The sequence below is a fragment of the Nicotiana tabacum genome, chromosome 10, assembly GCF_000715075.1.
Source record: "Nicotiana tabacum cultivar K326 chromosome 10, ASM71507v2, whole genome shotgun sequence".
Classification (NCBI taxonomy): Eukaryota; Viridiplantae; Streptophyta; class Magnoliopsida; order Solanales; family Solanaceae; genus Nicotiana; species Nicotiana tabacum.
The window spans coordinates 25,290,186-25,313,777 of NC_134089.1; the positions used below are offsets into that span (position 1 = coordinate 25,290,186).

At 30.6% G+C, this 23,592-nt stretch overlaps 1 protein-coding gene across 1 annotated transcript; it reads right to left on the minus strand.

The window, feature by feature from the left end:
* Positions 1-3,750: 3,750 nt before the first annotated feature.
* Positions 3,751-4,493, minus strand: LOC142165035 (serine/threonine-protein phosphatase 7 long form homolog). Its single transcript, XM_075223681.1, has 3 exons — positions 4,162-4,493; positions 3,970-4,046; positions 3,751-3,860 (listed from the first exon to the last, which is right to left on the minus strand). The coding sequence occupies exons 1-3, from the start codon at positions 4,491-4,493 to the stop codon at positions 3,751-3,753; spliced, it is 519 nt and encodes a 172-aa protein (XP_075079782.1).
* Between the last annotated feature and the right edge of the window lie 19,099 nt (positions 4,494-23,592).

The window sequence follows — 23,592 nt, forward strand, 5'->3', positions numbered from 1 at the left end:
TCGTTACTGTGTTGGGCACTTTAAAGCTAATTTTCAGAAGGTATATCCCAATAAGGATCTACATGATTTGATGTGGATGGCAGCAATAGACCACTAACAACATAAATTCCGGATGCACATGGAATATATCAGGCAAGAAGACGAGGTAGCCTATCGTTGGTTAATGCGACATGATCCTGAAAAGTGGACGTTGCATGCGGATGGTAGCAGACGATGGGGAACTCTGACTAAAAATGTGTCAGGGTCTTTTAACGGTTTATTGAAGTCTGCAAGAGGATTGCCTGTCACAGCCATGGTACGGTTGTCGTTCAAGCAGATGGCGGAGAGGTTTGTTGAAAGGTCTGCAGCTGCAACATCATTGATGGAAAATGGTGTTGAATTTATGCCAGTGCCTATGAAAAGATTTGAGAAATATAGACGGCGAGCGCATTGGCATCCATTTTTGCAGTATGATAACGAAAGAAATATTTTTGAAGTTCGCACCGCTATCCATCAAAATTGAGGTAATAATGTACATAATGTAAATGAATCTAGAAGGTTATGCTCTTGTGGGAAATGGTCCATCTACCACATGCCTTGCTCACATGCCATCAAGTGCTTTCAACAAGTTGTTTTAGGTGTAACCAACTATGTTGATCAACAATATAGTGTTGCGAAGTACCTAAACACATATAGTGGGCAGTTGCAGCCAGTGGGTGCTGAGCATTATTAGCTGCCTGAACCATTTAAAATGGTGTGTAACAAGTCCTATTTGCGTCGAATACAAGTGAAGAAGAGAATGCGTATACGGAACCAAATGGATGTTAGTGAAACCGTGTATGCGCGCAGATGTGGTATATGCTCGCAAACAGGACACGACCGTAGAAAATGTCCTTTGGGTGGCAATAGTAATCAAGCTCGGGGTGGGTGTTCTTCTAGTGTACCTAACTATCCATGAGTTGATGTTGTAATAATTAGTTGTTATGCCTATGTTGCAAGATTTATGAAATAAAATTATGCTTGTTAATTATGATTTGTATTTTTCCATTTTACCTATTTAAATAATAATTTAATTTAAAATTGTCTTGTCAACATCATAACATAAAGTTGACAAGACATAAAGTTGTCTAAAATAAAGTTGACGAGACATAAAGTTGTCTGAAATAAAGTTGACGAGACATAAAGTTGTCTGAAATAAAGTTGACAAGACATAAAGTTGTCTTGTCAATATCATGATATTTAACACGCAAAATATAGCGCTATTACATAGTACGTTATGTATTTAGCGCAGTTGAACACTATGTTATGTGTGTGTTGTCTCGCCTATAAATAACGGGCTCATTGTAGTTATTTTGTGTGCTCAAAATTTACTAAAAGCAAAAACTTCATTAAAAGTAAGGTTTTTTTTTACTAAAAGCAAATATTTCCCAAATGGCTCAACCTCTTCTTCCACCAAAGTGCAATTGTGGAAAAGCATGCTTGATGCAAAACTATTGGAACGGTGGTGAGGTTGGACGCCGCTACTGGCACTGTATGAATTAGTTTTACAAGGTCACCGGCGAACCTATTTGTGATTTTGAGGAATGGGTTGATGAACCATGTTATCAGGATTGTTAAAGAGAACAATTGCAGTTTCTTCATAATATGTGTTTAAGACAACGGGAAGTACAAAAAGAAAGCGGTAGAATTATTGCAGACTTGAGGGCGAAACTGAAGGAGGTGGGAGAAGAAATATAGAAAACACAATGGAATTATGATGCACAAAAGGAGCGTAAAGAAAAATATAAATAAGAACTTGCGGAGGTGAAGGCAAAACTAAAAGAGGTAGAAGAAGAAAAAGAACAACTGGAGAAACGATTTAAGTGGTTGGAGCGGAGAATAAATGACAACCAGGGCTAAACATTGGCATGTATGTGTTTAGTGTAATTTTCATATTTCATGTATTTTTATTATGTTGGCCTGCTATGTTTGTGTTTGTGCTAGTATTTGTGCTATGTATTTGGTAATGAACTTTTCTTTCAGTCATTGTAATGGAATTTTACTTCTTTACAACTTGTGTTTTTATTGCAGTACAAAACTAGCTACTTAACGGAGAAATCAAAAAGTAATTCACATATTATATAAAAGTTGTTTTAAATGTACATATAATGCCAAATAAAACTGAATAAAATCAGTGCATCCTACATCCAGTGTGCCTCAACACAGCCGCTGGCTTGAGGCACATCGCATCCCGCCTGAGGACGCTATCAGGATCGTCATCATCAAATCACCACCTTATAGCCGGATGCGTCGCTGCATGATCATCAGTGGTGCTGACAGGATCAGTAGAAGAGGCCGTCAGTCCAGTAGAAACCTACATAAGAGTCAAAAGCTCAGAGTAGCAAAGTATATAATTCGTCAGAACAATTTGAATTGTCGTACCACTATTTCCTCGGGCTCCTGAATGTAATCATCAGTGGCAACCATGTCAACATCGCGTTCAGCCTTAAAAAGGAAATTAACAAAGTTATGAAAAGAAAGACAAACTATAATTCAATACGCTATGAAAACCATACCTGCGAACGTGATAATGAACCATAACTCAATCGACGCCCACCACTTAAATCTCGGGTCGGCCGGTCCTCATCAATGGTAGACGGGCCTGGAAAGTATGATTGCCAATCCACTCCAGAAAGCTGCGTGCCCGTGATCAATAATTGACCTGACGGGGTCACCTGCGAAGTCCCTAGAGTGAGATCCGTCCCAAGGCCACCCGACATATCGGCAGGAACATAATCAGCAGGGGCCTCAACTCCCCCTTGCTAGGGACCACCTCCTCTCTGCCCACCACCATGTCGTCCGGCACCCCCGCCTCATCGGGCACCACCACCTCGTCGGGCACCCCCACCTCGTCGGGCACCACCACCTCGTGCCACACCAGGACCTCGCTCGTACTGATCTGGCTCGACATAATCAGGCATGTGAGCCAAACGCTGATCCTCCCGGGCTCGCTGCAGTGTCCGGACAGCCAACTCTACAAATCGACAGCTATAATCCTGCAAGGCATCCGCAGGATCTCCGATATAATCCTGCATCTGCAGTCCCATCTGGTAGACTGTGTGGTGTTCAATAGCATACATAACGTATAAAATATAAACTACGTATATTGCACTAAAATACTATTATATGATGAATAATAATAGAAAACATACCAGGGCCTCGTGTCGCCCGGCGTATGGAACGTACCGCCCGCTAGCCTGATGAATAGGGTTCCCGATAAAAAGTCGGGTGACGTGCCGGTACCAGGATATATACCTCTGAATATCCACCTCCTGATCCCAAGTATGTGGGGGCGGAATCATCTCCTCTCGATGGTCCCAACTTTGGATCTGCCCAGCTAACCATGCCATAAATGCGTCGTCTGCCCGGCTACGATCATCCCTCTGATAATGCGTAGGCTCCCATATAGGCCCCCTTGGTATATACTGTGGGCGGCCAAACTGTCGAAGTACCCGCTCTGAGGCATGATGCTCCACAATATCAAGGCATATGAGTGGGGCAGAAGTGCTCCAAATATGTCGACCAGCCGAGCAATAAGGTGGTAGGGAAGCTATCAAATCCTTGGCGTTCAGATGAACTATCAAATAAGAACATGAAACGTGAGTATGCGCAACACTAAGTTAATCCACACAAGGTAAGTTTAGGTACATATTTACTTGTGCGCCCTCCAGCAGATCCAACACATCCCTGCAGAGGGGGAGATTATGATGAGCATCATACTCTCGTAATAGTCTACGGCGGAGAACCCACCTCCTGGCTAGAGGAAGAAATGGAGGTGCTACAGTAGGAGGTAATTGTGGTCGCGGTGGCTAAAACTGCAAGAACCGCTCCCAGGCCTAAACCTAACATACAAAGTTGACGTAATAGTTAAGATAAAGTCTAACTAGGTAGAGTTGGAAATGATGAACACTTTATTGGAATATGTTGTCACCTGTAGAAGCAACATAAAACCACAAACATCTCTCTGAGTGGCCATGCTCGCCCGACACATCTGCCTATACATGTAGCCGAGAATAGCAGCACCCCGGCTGTAATAGGGGTAACTCATCCAGTAGCTGAAGATGATGCAAAAATCTAAGACTGACGAGGTTTCCCGAAGTATTAGGGAACAAGACCCCTCCAAATAGAAGAAGCAACAACAACCTCGTATAATGGGTGATATGATCTTCCTCTGTATCGTCAGTGATATCAGGGTGGAGTAGCTCCAAGTGCTGTCTAATAAGGGTCAAAGCCAACCGACTATCACCAGACGATGCAGCCTCATCCTGAGGCCTGAAACCAGTGAGCTGATGCAGCATGTCCAAATAATGATCACGCGACATATATCTCATAGCAATAGGCAGTGAAACAGCCATGCCATCAGCGGGAAGGCCATATAAAACCTCAACGTCCTGTAGCATGACGGTAGCCTCGCCAATGGGCAAATGAAAAGTATGCGTCTCCGGTCGCCACCGCTCAATCAACGCCGTGATCATCGCCCAGTCAACCTGTATTCGGCCGATCTCAATAATCCTATAGAATCCCGTGGCCTAGAGGAGATGGACTACACGCTCGTGGAGAACTCTGTCATGAAGAAAATCCCACAGATCGTCCACTCTCCTAGCGTGGAGAGTCTGGGAAAGTAACTCTCCATCTCATATATGGGCGGACCTATGATCGCCCTGAAGCACTAATAGCTCACGAGAGTAAGGGCAGGGATGTATAGGCGCTTCCATGTCGTCAATTGTAAATTAAACAACATTAATTGTATGTTAATTATTAAATTGTACAAAGTATATGTAACAATTTGGGTCCAGACTCGATGTTTTAGGCCTAGTAGCACCAAATTTTCATGAATATTTATGTGTGTCAATTTCAATTTTTTTATAATTTGTGTGTATTTGTTTTATAATTTAAATTCTATATTTTTTAGAGATTTAATTGTACAAAGTATATGTAACAATTTGGGTCCAGGCTCGATATTTTAGGCCCAGTAGCACCAAATTTACATGAATATTTATGTGTGTCAAATTCAATTTTTTGATAATTTTGTGTGTGTTTGTTTTATAATTTAAATTCTAAATTTTTAATTATTAAATTGTACAAAGTATATGTAACAATTTTGGTCCAGGCTCGATATTTTAGGCCCAGTATCACCAAATTTTCATGAATATTTATGTGTGTCAATTTTAATTTTTAATAATTTTATGTGTGTTTATTTTATAATTTAAATTCTAAATTTTTTTAGAGATTTAATTGTACAAAGTATATGTAACAATTGAGTTCCAGGCTCGATATTTAAGGCCCAGTAGCACCAAACTATCGTGAATATTTATGTATGTCAAATTTAATTTTTCGATTATTTTGTATGTGTTTGTTTTGTAATTTAAATTCTAAATTTGTACAAAGTATATATTTTCATCTACCATTCTAAAATTACTTAAACTACAAGAATTCTACGCTAAAATACTATACAGTTTACTACGCTAAAAGTTTCTACATTTTACTATGCTAATAAATAAACTAAATATAAACAATATATATATATTTTAATCACATAACATTAAAAAAATATCTACAATAATACTAGTTTCGCAAATAAAAAACACATAATGACATAGAAATACTAATATCTAAATACTTATATTAACATAAAAAATTAAATCTAAAATTTACACTAATATATCTAAGTCCGGATAAATATAACATACTAGTTTTGCAAATACAACACAAAAGGACATGGAAACACATTCAATAGGTAGTGATATACATTATTATACAAGTTTGGACATAAAATAAATCGAAATACCTCGATGTTGTGTGTGTATTGCGTGAAAATTTGAAGACGAAGGAGATAAACCACGAGTCCAGAATGCTCTACTACGATGGAGGACCTACGTTCCTGACCTTTTGTGTGACGGGAGGGGCCCACAATTTTTTTTAGATTGTCGAGCAGTTGGGGGTGGGGGGACCAGAAGGAGAAGGGAGGGTTTGTAAAAGAAATGGGGGAGGGTTCTGTCGAGGAAGAAGACGAGTTCAAATTAAACGCTATATATAGCGTATGATTTGAAAACGCTATATATAGCGTTTAATTTGAACACGCTATATGAGAAGTCAAATCGTCTGACACATATAGCGTGTAACAACAACACGCTATACTTAACGGCAGACGTTACCGTTAATATATAGCATGTTGTTGTTGCATGCTATATATAGAAATGTCGTTTTTTTAATACACTTCTTTGTGTGTTTTGAGTCCAAACACACATTATTTAGGTGCCGGACTCATTGTTTTAGTGCATGAGCTACACTTTAAATATTTATTTTGCTTCAATTTCATCTCCAAGGTACCTACACATAAAATAAATTCAATTAAGCACAAATATAATACAATTTAACATTAAAACACCTAAATGTAAGGTAAGTAATGTACTAAAAATATGAAATTATAGTCAAACATCACTGACACTGGACTCAGTTTCACCCGGCCTTTCGGTGATCTGCTCATTTCTTTGGGTGTTTTCCCGAAGTGGTTCGGGCTCAACTCTGCTGGAGGCGCGACTTTGATTTTGCAGTTGTGCTATCGCTGCATGTTGAGCCTGCAGCATTTCGAAGATCAATCACAGACTGACCCTGTCGCCTTCGCCTTAGAATGCTCCTTGAGTCATTGATCGGGCTCCTCTGCGAACGTTATTTTCGAGGTCAGTAGGCAGGTTGGCATCGATGTCTACAAGTGAGTTAGCACCGACTAGGTCTACGACTGGGATCCTATTGACATCTCATTGCTAGGCACTAGATTGTTGTTTTCGCCATGATGGCCAGACTCATCCTCAACGTTCAAGTGAGCGGACTGAGAATTTGGCATTTTCAAGCTGACCTGAAATTGAGACCTTAAAGAACAAGTGTAAAATAGAGTGTGTTATGGAGATTTATATCAAACCACCACTATTATCCTTAGCCCTACGGTGGGCGCCAAACTGTTCACCATTAAAATGGATAATAATTGAATTTGTATGTGGTTTTAAGAGTATGTGGATTGATTTAACACAAGTAATCAATAATGTTAGATAAACGAATTAAAGATGAGGTAAATAACCAAACCAATTGTGATCTTGAGTCCGGGATCGAATTTTAGCTTAACAATAATTTCACCATCGATCGGACCCTTGATTCGAAGCCAGATGCTTATGAAGAACTTTGATTAAAATGAGAACTGTTCAATAGCTAGAAAGCAGAGAAAATAATTTGTATTGCCTTGATATGCGTGTTACAATGTCTATTCAATGAAAAAGCTTCCCCTTTATATAGTAGGAGAGTTTTACCCCTAGTACAATTCTAGAAAAGGTAAAAAATCCTCCTTTCTCGTCAATTATTGATATGCTACCGACGTCGGGCGGGATTTGCGCCATGATACCCGGTTGAGTATGGATATCGCGAACTTCTATTAATTGTGTGCAACCGTTGGTAATGCTTCCCGAGGTTTAGGAGCTCGCTCTGGGTCCGGGGAGCGTTGTCTTGCCAGGCTTGGTGGCGATCACTCCATTCGACCCCCGGTACAAAAAGTCCCTGGCTTCGATTCTGATCTCATGTAGTCATGTTTCCATTTCGTTTGACCCACGGGGAAATCGGTGTACATGTTACCCTTCGTTTACAACGTGTTCTCTCTTATTTTTTCTTGTTGTTATTGTTAAAACTCTCTATAAGCATATTTCTATTTATGCACATTTTAGAAATTCCAATTTCTAAGAACAATTTGGGGCAGAGGAACTCTTAAATTTGCAATTCACAATATGGCCTTTTTTTTATTTTTCATTTTTAAATAAATGAGAATAAATATGAATGTTCTAAGTGTACATCTTAAATGAGAGATTACGCATTAATTGATTAGAATATTAAAAGTTATTTAGTCTAAATGTAAATAAGTTTGAATAAAAACTTAACCCAAGTTTTCTCATTCTTTCTTCTTCTTTTATAGGCTATCTCTCCCCTTATGAATCTCCATTTTTCTTCTTTAATGCGTCTTTGGATTAATTAGTATCTTAAAGCGGCTATATATCTAACACCGAACTAAAAACAAAAAATACATAAATATAAAGAGCAAAAGCAAAAAATAAACTGGATGGTCTTTCCACATCTCTCATGTTTTTCTTTCTATGAAAACTAAAAATAAATATTTGTGGTGTTGTGAGGAGCACAAAGCTTAAACGTTAGTATTTACGTAGTTGAACTGTTCTTTGGATTTTGACTTCAGTTAATGTTTGACATATTTGTGGTTATGCTTGTGATGATGTAGACACGTTTATAGATCCCATGACTTGCTCTTTTAGGAATTCCCAATTCATAACTTTAATGCCTAAATATGTTTTCAATCTTTGCCCTTTAGGTGTCATTTGGTAGGATGTAGTGGAAAAATAATATATTATGTATTAGTTTTGGTATTATTTATCCTTTGTTTGGTAGTGTTTTATCTATGTATATACACCCTATTCAACGTAAGTCTTACACATAGCAATCATGACATTAGCAATACCATAATTTTTAATACATGGATAAACATGTATTAAGACAGAACTGCCTCTTCAAAGCTTTTTCAAATTCTTTTCAAAGAATTTGCGGAGGGTATTTTTGTAAACAAATAATTTTTTTAATTTTTTTATGCAATGCTTGTTATTTTTAATGCACCAAACCAAATAGTGAATAAAAAATAATCTCAGCATAACTAATCTCAGCATTACTAATTCCAATATTACTAATATACCATATTGAATACTATTATTATATACCCAACCAAGCGACCCCTTAGTGTAATTAGTCACGTGATGGAATGAAGGTCGCGTTTGAGATTTATCTACTGTCGGTGGATAAAAGGTGTAATTTGATTAAGTTAATTTATTTAAAAAAGATAAGTCGTACAAGTCGTTACCAAACTTATTATATTTAACTTTTTAGTAATTTGATTTAAAAAAAGAAAGACATGTTTGCTGTAAGCTCTTGCAAACCCACAACCACAAACACAAAAACTGTATAAGCACAAAAAATTCACTCTCAATCCGTCAATTCAAACCTATACTCATTCATTGCATGTGGCGTATTTTGTAGTTTGAATTCAATAACGTACGTGCATCTTGCTCTTCCTTTGCTCTTAGTTGTATTTTCGGATTAATTGTACATATGGTCACCAAATTTTATTTACTATAACAATATATGAACTAATAAGTAATTTAAACTTTACTCAATTTATTAATAACGTCGATAAATTTTATTCACTATAACAATAATAATATCAAAAAATATTTTTTTACATTAAAGTAACCAAACTTTACCGGCCACTATAATAACAAAAACCACTAAACTTTACCAATTATAAAGTTTAGTTACTTTAATACAACTCAATTTGTGATATTGCTACTACAATGAAATTAATTCAGTAATCATGAATGAGTTTAACCTGGTTTTCTCCTTAAGGACCTTGTGAAATTTAAAACTAATAAGCTCAGCTTCCTCGCGTTGTAGATAAAAGAGAAACAATTTATGAAAGACAATTAAATTTGAGTTCATTTGACACAACCAGGTTAATTGGGAATAAGAATATGGACATGTCATCTAACTTCTGAGACCTTTCAATGGATTTGTTGGACATTCTCCATTAGGGTCGTTATACCTAATCCCAGTGGCAGCTTTAGGCCCCTTATCTTTTGAGGCCCCAATTTTATAATAGTACATGTATAATTGTAGTACTGTATATGCTAAGTTTTTGCCTTAATATCCCTTAAAAATTATTTAGTGTTTAAAGGAGAAGAACAATTACGTGGGACTGTTTAACATATCTTGGAAAAATGAATTTTCCTTTTTGTTAAATCTATCTATCTATATTATATTAAAAGGAGAACAGTATGCATTGTGGTTAAGCCAAGTGACAAGCTAAAATAAAGCTACTTGACAATTTTAGGACAACATTAATAACTAGAAATTATATACAGAAACTTAATTAATGGAATTAGTTTAATGAATCTTATACATAATCTGAATAGATCTTAGACAAATCTAATCTATATATTTATAATTAAATTTATGTGTATATTTTTATCTATATCTATATTTATATTTATATATTGATCTACTCATAGATTTTCTTCTATGTTAGATAGAAATATGGAGGTGAAAAATTAATTAAAAATTATAATAGATATATATATATATATATATATATATATATATATATATATATATATATATGTATGTATGTATGTATGTATGTATGTATGTATGTATGTAAATTGAGATAACCTATGACTATTTATACTTTGGAGTAAGTTAAAATATAAAATAAAACTAAAAATTACTTAAGTTAAAGATTTTTGAGTTTAAAAACTAAATAAATTCAAACAGCAAAATAAGATCTTACATAAAGTATATAAATTAACTATAAGGTAAGAGAAAAATTAAATAATCAGCAAAAGATATTTTAATAACAAGAAAAATAAATTCATATTAATGTTGATAAATCGTGCAAACAAATATTTTATACGTAAATATTGCTACAACATTTAGATATAATGTGTTCAAACAATTAAGAAAATATTTTTCTATAATTAATATTTGAATTGAGTTTAGTTAGTTTAAGTTTGAAAACATACCATAATTTTTTGAAAATATGGTCCAATTAAGAAAATAGAATGATAAAAATTATCTGAATTTGAGATGAAAAAGTATTTTAATTTTTATCTATATTATATTAGAACGAATGTGGTAAAAATAGATATTAAATTCAAGCAGGCTAATAAAAATTCACATGACAATGTAATAATATTAGGTATTGAATAATATAAAATTAATAATGAAGAATAAATAGAAAAAAAATAAGATTTTTTATCATAGGAAAATGTGTAAAACTTATTTAAATTTGAGATGAGAAAGTTTTTTATATTATGATAAGAAAAGTCATAATATAAGTCCACATAACTCAAGTATAGACTAAAATAGTAAAATAAAAAACTAAAAATATTGAACAATAAAAATAAATTAGAGATAATGTAAGGACATTTATAAATCATAAATTTAGAAAATAAAATAAAGTAAATATACAGTACTTAAAATATTATTAAATTTTAAATAATTTAAAATTTTCCAGCAATATTTTTGAAACAAAATAAATATTTATATTAAAAATTTAAAAATTATATATTTATCTTATACTATTAAAGAAAAGTTAGTTTAAATAAAGTTACTAAAGTTACGAGTTAATGAAAAGCCACATAAAATGTAATAAGACTATATATTAGATTAAAAAAAATAGGAAAATTATGTTAACTTATTAGAAATTTACTATTAGAAATGAAAAGAAAAGACTATTTGAATTTAAGATTAGAAAGTTCTTAAAACTACGATGTGAATGCTCAAATTATGAATAATACCACGAAATTGAAGTCTTATTTATGAAAAATAAAATAATAATAATAAAAAATAAAATTTTAAATTATAAAATAAAATTTCTAAATATAGGTAATTTTGCAAAAATTAAATTTGTATCTTAAAACTAAAAAAGAAAAAAACAATTATGTAAAGAAGTAAAATGATAGTGAAAATATTACTACAACATTTAGATATAATATGTTCAAACAAGTAAGACAATATATTTCTGTGATTAATATATGAATCGAGTGCAGTTAATTTGAGTTTGAATGCATAGCATAATTATTTGAAAATGCGGGCCAGTTTAGAAAATAAAATGATAAGAATTATTTGAGTTTGAGATGAGATTTTGTTTTTTGAAAATATTACGTAAAGAATTAAAATGATAGTAAAAATATTATTACAATATTTAGAAATAATGTGATCAAAAAATTAAGAATTTTTTTCTATGATTAAATAAATTTTTAAAAATACAAAATAAATTTCTAATATTGGTAATCTTAATAATAAAAATTAAAAACTAAACTTTATATTACAGCTAAAAAAGAACAAAAAATTGATACAAAATTAATACAAAATTAATTATAAGAGAACTCAATACACTTGGAACATGATAATCAAATAACTTATGTATTAATATTTTAGACTTATGATTAATATCTGAATCGAATGCAGTAGTTTGAGTTTGAATGCATAGCATAATTTTTGAAAATGTGATCCAGTTTAGAAAATTAAATGATAAGAATTATTTGAGTTTGAGATGAAATTTTTTAAAAGAATAATATTACGTAAAGAATTAAAATGATAGTAAAAATATTATTACAATATTTAGAAATAATGTGTTCATAAAATTAAGAAATTTTTTTCTATGATTAAATAAATTTTTAAAAATACAAAATAAATTTCTAATATTGGTAATCTTAATAATGTAAAGTTTATAAAAAATAAATTTTATCTTATAGCTAAAAAAGAAAGAAAATTTAACTGCATCTAATACAAAATTAATTATAAGAGAACTCAATACATTTGGAACATGATAATCAAATAACTTATGTATTAATATTTTAGACTAATTAAAAGTTACAATTTAAAACAAAATATGACATTATTTTGGTTATAGGTAAAATATTAATATAAAACTAATTAACATTTATAGTAGGAAAGAGAATGTATATTAAAAAGAAAATAGAAGTAGTGTGATGATATTTATACTTTAAATTAATTTTAATATAGATAAAATAAAATAATTAATTATATTAAAATATTATTGACAAATTTAAATGATTAAAATATTATGAATAAAAGGATAAAAGCATAAAAATATATCAAATTTCGAGAATAAAATATTTATTTTTATCACATACTATTAATAGAAAAATAAGCAAGACATTAATTTAATTATAAGCTAACAAAAAATTATATGATGATATAATAATATGAAATATTAAATAATACAATAACTATAAGAAAAGAACAAACAAAAAAAGAATTTACGTAAAAATGATGTGATGAATAAGACATATTTGACTTCCTAATAAAAATAAAGTGATTGTAAGAATTTTGTTAAAATAATATGATCTAATGTGCTCGAATAAGACAGATCACAATAGGACATATTTAGTATTCTTTAATATCGACAACAGAACAAAATGTAAGTACTAAAATCAAGGGGTTAGGTTGCTACAAATATATGTTAAAAAGATTGGTTGTCTACTACAAGATTTGATCAATAATTTCATATCCTGCTTCATAATTAAATTCTCATGTTATATAATTTTTATCTGAGAGATATATATTTTAAGATTATTTGTACATGATTCAAACAACATACATCACAATTTGAAATGATTTGTCCGCGCATCGCGCGGGTACTAATACTAGTTATATTAAAAAGAGAGTAGTATGCATTGTGGTTAAGCCAAGTGACAAGCTAAAATGAAGCCACTTGGCAATTTTAGGACAACATTAATAACTAAAAATTATATATATAAACCTAATTAATGGAAGTAGTTTAATAAATCTTATACATAATCTGAATAGATCTTAGACAAATCTAATCTATATATTTATAATTAAATTTATGTGTATATTTATATATTGATCTACTCCTAGATTGTTTTCTATATTAGCTAAAAATATGGAGGTGAAAAATTAATTAAAAACTATAATAGAAAAAAATAAAAATATATAAAGACATAAATTGAGATAACCTATAACTATTTATACTTTGGAGTAAGTTAAAATATAAAATAAAACTAAAAATTTACTTAAGATATTAAAGATTTATTGAGTTTAAAAATTAAATAATTTCAAGCAGCAAAAGTCATAATATAAGTCCACATAACTCAAGTCTAATAGTTAAAATCAAAAACTAAAAATATTGAACAATAGAAATAATTAGAGATAATGTAAGGACATTTATAAATCATAAGTTTAGAAAATAAAATAAAATAAATGTACAATATTTAAAAATATATTATTAAATTTTAAATAATTTAAAATTTTCGAGCAATGTTTTTAAAACAAAATAAATATTTATTTCATAATTAAAAAAATTATACATTTATCATATATTATTAAAGAAAAGTAGTTGATAATGATATTAAATAAATTTACAAGTTAACGAAAAGTCACAGAAAATGTAATAAGACTATATCTTAGATTAAAAAATAGCAAAATTATGTTAAATTATTAGAAATTTACTATTAGAAATTACTATTTGAATTTGAGATTAGAAAGTTCTTAAAACTATGATGTGAATGCTCAAATTATGGATAATAACACGAAACTGAAGTCTTACTTATGAAAATAAAACAATAATAAAAAATAAAAATTTTAAATTACAAAATAAATTTCTAATATAGGTAATTTTACAAAAATTAAATTTGTATCTTAAAATTAAAAAAGAAAGAAAATTTATGTAAAGAAATAAAATGACAGTGAAAATATTATTACAACATTTAGATATAATATGTTCAAACAATTAAGAAAATATTTTTCTATGATTAATATCTGAATCAAGTGTAGTTAGTTTGAGTTTGAATGCATAGCATAATTTTTTAAAAATGCGGTCCATTTTAGAAAATAAAATGATAAGAATTATTTGAATTTGAGATGAGATTATTTTTTTATTTTTTAAAATATTACGTAAAGAACTAGAATGACAATAAAAATATTACTATAATATTTAGAAATAATGTGTTCAAACAATTAAGAATTTTTTTTCTATGATTAAATAAAATTTTACAAATACAAAATAAATTTATAATATTTTTAATCTTACTAATGAAAATTAAAATTAAATTGTATGTTATAGCTAAAAAAGAAAGAAAATTTAACTGCATCTAATACAAAATTAATTATAAGAGAACTCAATACATTTTGAACATGATAATCAAATAACTTGTGTATTAATATTTTAGACTAATTAAAAGTTATAATTTAAAACAAAATATGACATTATTTTGGCTCTAGGTAAAACATTAATATAAAAACTAATTAACATTTGTAGTAGGGAAGAGAACGTACATAAAAAAATAGAGGTAGTGTGAGGATACTTATACTTTAAATTGATTTAAAAATAGATAAAATAAAATAATTAAATTATATTTAAAAATATTACTGATAAATTTAAATAATTAAAATATTATGATTAAATATTAAATAATACAATAACTATAAGAAAAAAACAAAAAAAGAATTTATGTAAAAGTGATGTGATGAATAAGATATATTTGACTTTCAGAAAAAAATAAAGTGATAATAAGAATTTTGTTAAGATAATATGATCTAATGTGTTCGAACAAGATAGATCATAATATGACATGTTTAGTATTCTTTAATATCGACAGCGGAATGAAATACAAGTACCAAAATCAAGGGGTTAGGTTGCTACAAATATATATTAAAAAGATTGGTTGTTCACTACGAGATTTGAACAATAATTTCATATCATGTTTCATAACTAAATTCTCATGTTATATAATCTGAGAGGTTTATATATTAAGGTTATTTGTACATAATTCAAACAACCTACATCGCAATTTGAAATGATTTGTCCGCGCATCGCGCGGGTATTGATACTAGTATTATATTTAAAGGTGAGTAGCGAAGCATGTGGTTAAGCCAAGTGACAAGCTAAAATGAAGCCACTTGAAAATTTTAAACGACATAAAAAATTTGAATTATAAATGGAAACATATTTAATGGAAGTAGTAGTCCAAGATTTTCTGTAAGTTGAATTTCATTCTTTAATTAATCAAAGCCAATTATTTTATGATTTAAACTAAAACTAAAAATATTCTTTTTTTAATGACCAAAGACGTACACAAAAAAAATGATGCAATTTTCATTAAGCAAACCAATATATTATAACTATAGATATCTTTAATTAAATTTGTGTATAATATAGATTTTGTGTATAATTCAATTATGGTATGTATCCTTTTTGAGAAAGAATCATTGTATATTACACATTAATTTTAAGTTAAAATAATAATTCTTTATTTAGTACAAGCTTTGTATTTGACCTTATTTGTGAACAATTTACATTACTATAGGTATTTTTAATTAAATTTTGTGTATAATTCAGTTATGGTAAGTATATTTTTTTGAGAAAGAATTAATTAAAATTTTATTAATTTCGTTTTGTATCTTACACATTTATTTTAAGTTGAAATAATAATTCTTTATTTAGTACAAGCTTTGTATCTGACTTTATTTGTGAACAATATACATTAATATGGGTATCATATACATTACTATAGGTATCTTTAATTAAATTTTGTGTATAATTCGGTAGATATCCTTTTTAAGAAAGAATTAATTAAAATTTTGTTAATTTCGTTTTGTATCTTACACATTAATTTTAAGTTGAAATAATAATTTTTATTTAGTACAAACTTTGTATTTGACCTTAGTTGTGAACAATATACATTATTATAGGTATCTTTAATTAAATTTTGTGTATAATTCAGTTATGGTAGGTATTCTTTTTTAAGAAAGAATTAATTAAATAAATATTTTGTATCTTACATCTATATTATATTAAAAGAAATGATATTATTAACAAGAGGACAAAGAAAAAGACAAGAAAAATTAAAGTTTGGTGGTTAACAAAAAAAATAAACGAAGGTTGAAAATTCAAAAAGCCCAAAGCTAAAAAATGAAGATATGTATCATTTCTTGAGCACATTCGCTCTTACACATTGATTTACACATACTTTTTTTTTTTAAAAATTAGGATTTCAGATGCCTTAAAAATTGATTTACTTCGATAGTCTTTCCTTAGAAATCTTTATTTAAGCAACTTTTATTTAGGTTTGGCTTCTCTACATTGCTTAGGGTTTAGCTTACGCACAAACTACTACAAAGTATAGCTCCAAACTATAACTATAGCAGCGAAATATCAACGTCCAAAATGAGTTGGAATTTGAAGGTTCGTGTTGTTAGATTATGACACGTTCCAGACCGCGAGAAACACGAAAATCCTAATTCAATTGAATTAATTATTCAAGATGAAAGGTGCATACTCTTTTAGCTATTGTTATTTTTTGAGTTGTGATGTATTTTCTTCAAGTTATGCGCCTTACTAATTTAACTTTCTTTTCAATTTTTTTTTGTTTTAGGGAGATCGAATTCATATAACTATTGAAAGAGCTATTATTAAATGATTTATCATTTAATTATTGAGTATTGTTATTGTCTTATGATCCTTTAGTCTTATGTATCATTTTCTTTAGTTAATATTTTTAATTTGGTATAACTATGTTATGTGGCAGTTCATCAGAGATGACATTTTATCCTTTTTTCTAGCACCTCACTCCTAGAATCTTGAAGCCAATTAAGTATTTCTCTGTTTTCTTTATATATGATTTACTCTCTATCATTATTGGTTACTGTTTGTGTATTTTATTGTCATGTTGTCGTGATTAATCTGCCACAAATTTTTATCATATTTGAGAGATACTATCGTGTTAGAGCTTGCAGATTAGTGAAAAATGGAGAATACTAATGGATTATACTAGCAATCCTCATCTGTTGCTGGGTGGACATCAACAGTGACCAAAGAACCAGAAACTGGGGAATTCTATATTTAGGTAGTATGCAACTTTTACTTTAATGCAAAGTTGGATAATTTATTGCAGAGAGCATAATATAAGCTAGATGCATTCAGAAATTCTAAAAAGATGTCACCTGTAGCGACATGGAACAGTGGCCTATGACTATGTTATCTGCAGTCGAAGTGCATGAAGCTCATCTAGATTCTGATGTTGGCGTGATGAGATCTATTGACTTCCTAGAATCCAAGCTATTGATGTATTTGAATATATTTTATTCTACACTTAATCAAAATATCTGAAAGTGTGCAATAATTTTATATGCCAACTAAGTATCCTTCTAAAGATCATTCTGGCATGTCTTTTTCATTATCTCATCAGTAATACAATATATGTTGTCTCTCATTTAAGTCAAAAATTGTCGCCCAAGGACAAAAAATTCTTGACTTTTTACCCATGCCTTTTTGTAGTGATAAACCTCAATACAGAGGATAGCTTCTGGAAAATTATGTCCATGAGCATTTGCTACAATAATGTTCCCTTAGGCGCATGCTTCATATCAAGCAAATTGTATAGCATTATTATTTTTCGTGGAACATTCATATCAAGCAAATTGTATAGTATCATTATTTCTTATGGAACATTTATTAGGAGATGGAATGAAAGTTTTACCAAAGTCTTAATATGTTTTTAATGTTTGATTGTAAAGATGGTATTAACACTAACACATTAAACTTTATGGTGTACATCGTTCTTTTTAATTATCCGTGCATCGCGCGGGTATTAATACTAGTATATCTTAACGAGAATTACTCCAATAGCAATATTTTCTTGCCTTATTTATATTTTGACCACTAACTTCATTAATGGATCCACTTTTTTAAATCCTTTTTAGATTTCTCTTCAAAGAATTGGTATAACACCTTCATATTCTCTTTATCTAAGTTTTTGTAATACGATTCCTAAAAATTAGAGTCAAGAACAAAAAACATCTTCTTACCAAGTCTCCTCTTACCTTTCTTTTCTTTGTTTTCCTCTACATTTTAAGTATTGCTAAGGAGTGTCAAACTAATTATGACATCAAGATTAACTTCTTGAATTAAATTCTATTATTCTAATTTTAATTATTTTTACAGCTAAAATTGGATAAACGTTGAATGTACTTTAAAACATAACAGTCGTGCTAATATTGATAACTTAGACTTATTTTTCAACTTAAAATATAAAGAAAAACAGCATAAATAAAAGATAATACTTTGATTGATGTATCCAACCAGATAAGAAAATTAATTATTTTCAAATATCTATATTGCTTATAGAATAATGTTAACAGTTTCTATAAAAAGTAATAAAATTTTACCTAAGATCAATATTGTGTAAAAAAGAATATCATCAATTGAAAAAAAATTATTAGAAGAAATCGGTTATAAAAAAATTAATTTTTCATCTAAAAATTTCCGGGCAAATTTAAGACCTTTTATTGAAGTATGGCTTTAAGCCACCAACTTCGTTGAGCCGGCCCTGCCTAATCCAACTTATTCTGCAACTAATTCATTGACTTTTTACTTCGTTCTTTACCTTATAAAGTAGTAATCGTTTGGCCCGGGGGGGGGGGGAGGGGGAATGATTTGGTTGCTTAACTTGAGTAATGTATATTTATTTATTTTCTGCAGGAAATGTAGCTCACCTGCTTTTGGGCCTCTCTAGATTGTCAAGCTTAACTTGAAAACAAAAACAATGTCGTCGAGTCAATAGTCAAATAGGCCATGATCAGACACTGGAATATTTTGCTTCATTGTAAATTGCTGAATACAATATAATATATCAACTAAATGGCAACCCGGTGCACAAAATATTTCGCGTTCACGCAAGGTTTAGGGAAGGACCACACAAGGGGGTGTGATGCATGTAGCTTACCATGATGCAAACATCAATGACTGATTCCACAGCTCGAACCCGTGACCTATAAGTCACACGGAAACAACTCAACACAATATACCAACTATCAAAACAAATATTGGACGTACCTTGGCCTTAGCTTGTTGCCTTCAATAATTTGGTTGTATAATTATACGTTGAACAAATATGAGTTCCTTCTACGGATTAGTCAGCGTACTTTATGGAGGAGAGCCTCCAATTTTATGGCTTGTCAGTTCATGAATAATAATTACTCTAATATTTTCATTATTAATCATAGAAAACCAACTCAGAGATCCTACATTCCTACTATATTTTGAACTATGTGGTTCTTAAAAATAAATAATAATAGTATAACGATATTGTTCCATTATTGAAGGAATAGCTAATCCATTTGAAGAAACTAAACCATTCTATTACTTCTTTTACGTATGTAAGTGGTAAATTAGGGTTAAAATAGCAAGAGCTAGCCAGTTTTTGGATTGGTCATTCAAAAATAGCCAGCATTTGCAAAGTCATTGAAAAATAACCACTATTTTGCTGCAACAAAGACCGGTCCAATATAATATACTGGAGATCGGTACACCTGTGTATGAACTTCCAACATATTATATTGGACCGGTATATTATACTGGAACTCCAGTATATTATGCAGGAGTTCCAGTATACTTATGCTGGAAATCTAGTATATTATGCTGGAATATTTTCCGGATTTTGAACAGTGTTTTCGTTCAGATTTATCTTTACATGAAAAATGTCTAAATTTCGATTACTTTTGAAACTGTGGTTATTTTTAAATGTCCACTTATAAATCTGGCTATTTTTGAATTTCTCCCTAAATTAGGACTCACTGAGCAAGATACTTTGGGACTATATATCTGTTTTGTGTTTTATATTCATAATGCGCGTCGATTCAGTTGCTTTTTGAGCACCGGTGAGTAGGTTGCCCAATACTTCAGGAAAAAAGCCCACAAAAGATTAACAAGATTGAGAGAGAAAATGGGAAAATAACATTGTATAACCGCTTTTAAAATAATAGTCGAAAAAATATATATTTTTTGTATATTTATGTATATATATATATTCTATATGTTATATACAAAAATTATACAAATTTTATACACTTTTTTGGCTACCAAATATAAATAGTTTTTGACACGGGCTAAAAGTGAAAAAGACCCATTGAAAATTAAGACGAAGCCTGTGAAACTTGATTGAAAGCTAAATGGATCTGAGTTCAATGGGTTGGGCCGATTCTTAAAGCAAATGTCAATCATATGCGCACTAATGGTACACTTTTGATGAAACAGATCGGTCAATTGAACTTCAGTATTTGAAATAATGGCAAAATATTAAATATTTTGTTTGAATAATACTTAAAGGGAATTAATTAATGATCTTCACTCATACATTTTCAACTTCTTTTTCAAGTGAAATTCATATCCAAATACAATTTTAAGTTCCAAATACTCTCCAACTTTAACTTTTGTACTTTTTTTCCCAGTTGCAACCAACCACCTTTGTCCTATTTTTTCTAGCTAGAAAATTTAAAGATTTAAAAGATTGAACACAGAACAAAAAAGAAAAGATGTAGTATGATTATCAATTGGTTTGAAGCATGAACTATGAACTACCATCATTGTTTGCCAAAATATTTTCACTACAAATTTTGTTAATTAAGCAAATGCAAACAGTACAAATATGACTAGAACGTGTTTAATTAATCATAAATAATTTGTATAGGTTAAATAGAGCTTAAAGAAGCAAGGCCCTTATCAAAGAAAGTCATTACACGCTAGCGTAGCTAGCTGCTAACGTTTTCCAAATGCCTGTTATATAAATTTTACCATATCTTCCCTCTTTTTTTGGGAGAAATTTAAAAATAGCGAGATTTACAAGTGGTCATTCAAAAATAGTCACAGTTTCAAAAGTAATCGAAATTTAGTCACTTTTCATGTAAAGATAAATCTGAACGAAAACACTGTTCAAAATCCGAAAAAATACTCCAGCATAATATACTGGAGTTCCAGTATAATATACCGGTCCGGCATAATATACTGGAGTTTGAAGCACCGGTGCTCCAGTCTCCAGTATATTATACTGGAGCCAGCAAAGTATATCGGTCCAACATAATATGCTGAAAGTTCATACACAGGTGCACCGACCTCCAGTATATTATGCTGGACCGGTCTTTGTTGCAGCAAAATAATGGTTATTTTTCAATGACTTGGCAAACGCTGACTATTTTTGAATGACCAGTCCGAAAACTGGCTAGACCGTGCTATTTTGTCCTCTTTTTCTTACTTGAAAAATTGCTCAATACTTGATCTTAACGATATATGGTTCAGTCGATGAAGTTGTTGTCAGTCGACAAGAGGGGTTGCTCTGATGGTAAGCAACCCCCACTTCCAACCGAGAGGTTGTGAGTTCGAGTCTCCCCAAGAGCAAGGTGGGAAGTTCTTGGAGGGAAGGATGCCGGGTTTCTATTTGGAAACAGTCTCTCTACCCTAGGGTAGGGGTAAGGTCTGCGTACACACTACCCTCCCCAGACCCCACTAAGTGGGATTATACTGGGTTGTTGTTGTTGTTGTTGGTTCAGTCGATGAAGTACAAGACCTTGATGTAAAGTTGTTATTTTCTTTGAAACAGCTTATAAACTTTCTCGTCGCCCTCATCTTATGAGCATCTTTTTTGACTAAATTTTCTATGCCTTCTCATAATACGTGTTGTGAGTTAACATCACAGGAACTCTAGCATTAGTGTTTGAACTCATATTACGTCCTTTTTTCTTCTATAACAAAAGGGTACACTAAAAATGGAAGACGAGAACAAGTCAAAACATGCACAACGTGAGACGAAAGGCAGATAGTCAAAAGTCAAAACATACGAGGCACAAACAAGACAAGGTTGTACTTCGGCTATGTGGAGCCTAGTCACCGTCCTTGTGCATCACATGCATCTTACGTGCAATTTACCACATGTTGACACATGTCCACTCGCCAAGTATACTTTGGGAAAATTACTTTTTTTTTTCAACTTCAAGAAGATTATTTGACAAGTGGAATAAAAAAGTGGGTGCCATATCCGCCAAATTATATTAAAATAATATTTGGGTAACGCTGATATGAAAAAATTATGTGAAGTTGATGTTTGATGAGAGTATTCGGATGTTAAAGATAGGGTGTACAAAGAAAACCGATAAATCGCACCAATCCGATAATTCGAGTCAAATTAAGAAAAAAACCCGATTATGATTTGGTTTGATTTAGTTTGGTGTTGGAAAAAAAAAACCGATCATCATTGGTTTTGTTTGGTTTTAACTAAAGAAAATCAAACCGAAACCAAACCAACCCGACATTACATATATAGAAATTTTAGATATATTTAATATATAAATATACTTATTGTGATGTAATTTATAAATATTTCTTAAAAAATTTCATAATTTTATCTTTTAAGGTATTATTTCAAGGTTGGACTTAGAACTTTTGAATGTTCCAATAAGTTTTATAGCCATTAACATTAGTAAATTAAATAATGCTAACAAAAGCCCAAACCAAAATCAAATCAATACTAATGCTAACAAAAGACATTCAATTCAATACTATGAACGAGAATGTGTTGAATATCTATTTTTTGTTTTGCAGTAATTTAGATAAAAATGCATAACCTATTTTTATTTTTTCTTTATCGTTTAGTCATGTAATTAATACTCCCTTATTAGTCTACTTATTTTAGAATGACTTAGTACTTTATTATGACTTTTTTATTAGCAATATTTATGTTACATAATTTTATTGTCTTCATTGTTGAATATATTAGGATAATGCTATGACACATCTCATATTTTGTATTATTTTTTACAATTTATATGTTTTGTTCTACGGAGATTTTGCCGGAAAAAAACTCGAAAAACCCGAAAACCCGAGAAAAATCGAGAGTGAAAAACCTGAGTTTTATTGGTTTGGTTTGGTTTTTAGATTTGGTAACCCGACTCAATTGGTTTGATTTGGTAATTGTAAAATCCTAACAACCCGACCTATATACACCCCTAGTTAAAGACTTACATTTGTCATTGAATTAACTTGAAAAGTTAAACTTTTGTGAAAATTATCATTTCACTTGAAAATTGAGGTGTCCCTCAAACAAAATTTTCAATTTTCAAGTTTTTATTTCAAGTTAAAGTTGACACAATGAATTAAATTAT

Bases quoted from the DNA above. Each gene is read 5' to 3' on its own strand.
- LOC142165035 (XM_075223681.1), bottom strand. From the start codon at position 4,493: ATGATCACGGCGTTGATTGAGCGGTGGCGACCGGAGACGCATACTTTT. The intron at 4,047-4,161 runs GTTGTTGTTGCT...CCCCTATTACAG, and splicing joins CATATCACCCATTATACGAG to CCGGGGTGCTGCTATTCTCG. The intron at 3,861-3,969 runs GTTTTATGTTGC...TTTGTATGTTAG, and splicing joins CACTCAGAGAGATGTTTGTG to GTTTAGGCCTGGGAGCGGTT.